At 29.4% G+C, this 4,401-nt stretch overlaps 1 protein-coding gene across 1 annotated transcript in view; it reads left to right on the top strand.

The window, feature by feature from the left end:
• LOC108692501 (low-density lipoprotein receptor-related protein 2) overlaps positions 1-4,401 on the top strand; it is a 78,184-nt gene that overhangs the window by 66,230 nt on the left and 7,553 nt on the right. Inside the window, exon 23 of the mRNA XM_018200783.1 lies at positions 1,678-2,192. Within this exon, the coding sequence (XP_018056272.1) occupies positions 1,678-2,192 (515 nt within the window). The remainder of the gene's footprint in view (positions 1-1,677; positions 2,193-4,401) is intronic.

Below are 4,401 nucleotides of genomic sequence, written 5' to 3'. Positions count from 1 at the left end.
GCGTAGTGTATTATGAACTGTTAAAACCGACTGAAACAATCACAGGCGATCGGTATCGAACGCAATTGATGCATTTGAGCCGAGCATTGAAAGACAAACGGCCGCAATACAACGAGAAACACGATAAAGTGATTTTGCAGCATGACAATGCTCGACCCCATGTTGCGAAAGTGGTCAAGACATACTTGGAAACGTTGAAATGGGAAGTCCTATCCCACCCGCCGTATTCTCCAGACGTTGCTCCCTCTGATTATCACTTATTTCGATCAATGGCACACGGTCTGGCTGACCAGCACTTCCGGTCTTATGAAGAAGTAAAAAATTGGATCGATTCGTGGATAGCCTCAAAAGATGATCAGTTTTTTCGACGCGGGATTCGTACGCTACCCGAAAGATGAGAGAAAGTAGTAGGCCAGCGATGGACAATACTTTGAATCATAAATGTATAACCAGTTTTTTACAATAAAGCCTCGAATTTCGGAAAAAAACGGCGGAAGCGAAGTTGTACACCTAATATATATATATATTTATATATATTTTTATATAATTTCATTACTTTTTAAAAATTCTCTTTTTTATGAATTAGAATACTTTAGAAATGATGAAAAAATCTTTTCTGGAATGCTTTATATATAAATTCTAAAATATTTTAAGACTTCTCATTTTATAATCTTTGAAGATATTCGATATTAGAGGAAAAGCCTCTATTAGAGACGAGTTTATTTTGAGTAAATGTTAAAAGTCTATGGACAGAATTTAAAAAATAATAGGCCATTTGGAAGGGATTTAATAAGATAATGCTTTAAGATAATGTTATATAAAATTTAATTCAAATTCCATTTTTTTTTAATTAAAGAATGTAAAAAGTGAGTAAATCAAAAAATTGTGCTCCTAATATGAGACTCCCCGAAAAATCGATAATAAAACACAAAGTATATCAGTATTGCAATTAACAAACTTCATTTAATGTTTCTAAAATACAAACAAACACAGTCAGCGTGTATAAAAAATGAGCATGCGATAGATTATACCCAGAACGCGCCTTCAGGCGTTGTAGTTGAAATCAAGAAATAGGCATTCGACGTTTATTTCTTTTTTATTATTTTACAATAACATTTATACTTTAACAACAATTTTCATTATATACATAGGAGCATAGGTTATTTCATAGGTTATTTCATATTAGAGATATCTTGTATTATATTCTGGATATCCTATCTTATATTACGATTTCCACGCCTTACAATTATCAAATCTAACTTCTGTATTTAAGCAATTCTACATATCCCATATTTTTCTATTACGACCTTATTCTGTCACTACATGAAGAATTTATTGCCAAATATTTATTTATTAAATAATAAACAAGGTTTAAAGGCTCATCTCAATAAAACCTGAAAACATATTCAAATACTAAAATCTTTTTTTGATAATGACTACAGACATTATCTAATAATGAATTTTCTATTAAATAGTTTTTAATCCAAGAACAATAAATTTATGATGGAACTAATAAATAGCATTTATTAATTTAACAGAAACATCGCTATCTCATAATAGGAGGCTTTCTTCTATATTTTGTTTCTCTATAATTTTGCATTTTATGTAAAACATGAATGTAGATAAATATTTTTACTTTTATTTACTTCAATTTGTGTAATTCATATTGTTATTTAGACAACCGTGTCTGTGATCCGAGCACTGAGTTCAGTTGCAAGAACGGCAAATGCATTCCCAAGCTGTGGATGTGTGATTCTGACAACGATTGTGGCGATGATAGCGATGAGCCGGCATACATGTGTCGGCAAAGGAACTGCACGACCGGGTGGCAACGGTGTCCAGGACATGCAAATTACCGATGCATTCCAAAATGGCTGTTTTGCGACGGCAAAGATGATTGCCGTGACGGTTCTGACGAGCGTCCGGAAAATTGTCCGAAATGCGATCCTATGGACTTCAAGTGCGCCAATAACCGATGCGTACCGAAACAGTGGTTGTGCGACTTCGCTGACGATTGCGGGGATGGTAGCGATGAGGCAGACGCGATGTGCAAAGATAAATACCGCCAATGTTCCGAGTCCGAGTTCAAATGCAAAAATGGCAAATGCATCGCGTCCAGATGGAGATGTGACAACGAAGACGATTGTGGTGACAATAGCGACGAGGAGCAATGTCATCAATGGGTGTGCAAAGTACGTAAATAGATTGATTTATAACAGTATCTCGCATTTTATTCCATTTAAGGAGTCTAACCATCTTGACAAGGTCTATCTAAAATAAGCACAAAATTAAGATTTTTTAAGAAAATTAACTACTGCGTAGAATTAACTTATATTTTATATGTGTAATATACAATGTTGAAACTATAATTTTGGAACAGATTAGTTAAAAAGTTTAAACTATAGAGCAAAAGCTCCTTCAATCGGACGGATATAACATTTCCAAGAGCGGATGTAATCAAAAAACAAAAACTATAAAAATCAAAGCTTTAAACGGTCTAGCTATCTTAAATGCCTTGTATGTTGAGTCTTGTGTAGAATACATACATAATATATAAATTTACACAAGAATCATATAAGCATTTAAAATCCAACTAGACCATTTAAAGTTTTGATTTTTATAGTTTGTGTTATTATATATATATATACGGTCCTATAATATATTATATGTTCAAAAAACAAAATATTTTCTTATAAACAGATGTAACAGCTATCATGTAACGTACGGTTTTTTCTTGTTGAGAAATGTGGAAAGTAGCTCGATTTGAAAAAAAAAAATTTTGTTTCATTTTAAAACGACAACTTAAAAAATTTATTATAAATAAATGGATTAATATATCAAAAAAATCGTACGTTACACAATAAATTCTTCTTAAGAATATTCCTGCCAAAATTGAATTCATTCGTTAGTTTAAAAAAAAAATGTATACACAGGTGAAAAACACGGTTTTGAAAAAAATGCAAAAAAAGATTTGAAACGATTTTTTTTTATATAATAAAATGGCTTTACTTTATCTTAAGTCTTGGCTTAAAAATTCGTAAAGATTCAAACTTTTAAAAAATACAAAAAAAAATTTTCAATTTTTTCAAAGTTTCAAGGTGGTTAGATCCCCCTTAATCCTAATTTAAATTTACTGATAGATATGCATTTAGACTAAATTATAAACAATAAGATTGGAAACAAGACCGTTTATGTTAAATACATTACTTAAAATAGATTAAAGATCTCGGTAGTCTAAAGGTTTAGAACGCTTGCACGGATGCAAGAGATCCGGGTTCGACTCCCGGTCAAGGCAATATTTTTCGCAATAAGTTTATTACAATTTTTTAAGCTTAAATTTGGGGAATTTGGGGGGATTATTAATATTTCAGATTGATTGAAAGTCCAACAATTATATCGGCACGCAATTATCATTTCTGAAATTAATTCATTGATATGAATATAATTAAATAAAATATAATTAAGTAAATAGTTCAACATCTTAACATTTAGTGGCGCTTCGTATTTTAAGTACTAAATTATAAAGTTACTTTAAAATAATAAGGACATTATTTCTTTTATAATTAATCTTTAATACACACCTTTGAGTCATTCGTGTCTTGTTTCTTTTCTTTGAAATACTAAGAGCACCTAGTCAAATATCGGTCTCTTTTCTATTCCTAAAAAAACTTTAGCATCTAAAGAATAAGTTTTGTGTGTTGCTAATTCGTGCGTATTTTTTAACTAGAATAACTCTGAAGTTCATCTCTGGATCACAAATGACCCATTGTGCGTACAAAGTGTACATTTTTTATAATTAAAAAATGTTTATTTTTTTCTTCATTTACAACTGATTCTTATTGTGGAAATAATTCGCGAATTATTAAAAAAAAAAAATTAATGCTAGAACAACACATTGATTTTTGACACTCTTGTGTTAAATATTGTTTTTTTATTATCTATAATTTGTCGTAATATTATAGGTATAGATATTATGTTGTTTGTAATGTTATAAAAATAATTTCCTAATAAATTATAAGTTTTTTTTAATACAATAACAATAATAAAATGTATTGCTTAAAATATAAATGCAATAGATCTTCAATTTATAGCCATCATGTATATTAAAAAAACATAATTTTTAGGTTTTCTAAATAACTAAGTTTTTTGGATAGCCAACACTTGAACTATTTTTTCTTTTGTAGTTTGAAATGTCAACTTTAAGATATTAAAACATATTTTTCCTTTAAACATTTTTGTTTCCTTTACATTTTTGTATGAAAAAGTACATTTTTCTCATTTTGTTAACAATATACTTAATTAACAACTTAGAACAAGTTATATATAACTAATTCTAATAAATATACAACTTTACAAATACTTTCTAAAACTATCAAAATATACATAAAAATCGCTTAATTT

This window comes from Atta colombica, unplaced genomic scaffold (assembly GCF_001594045.1).
Source record: "Atta colombica isolate Treedump-2 unplaced genomic scaffold, Acol1.0 scaffold73, whole genome shotgun sequence".
Classification (NCBI taxonomy): Eukaryota; Metazoa; Arthropoda; class Insecta; order Hymenoptera; family Formicidae; genus Atta; species Atta colombica.
This window is presented reverse-complemented; position numbering and strand designations above follow the sequence as displayed.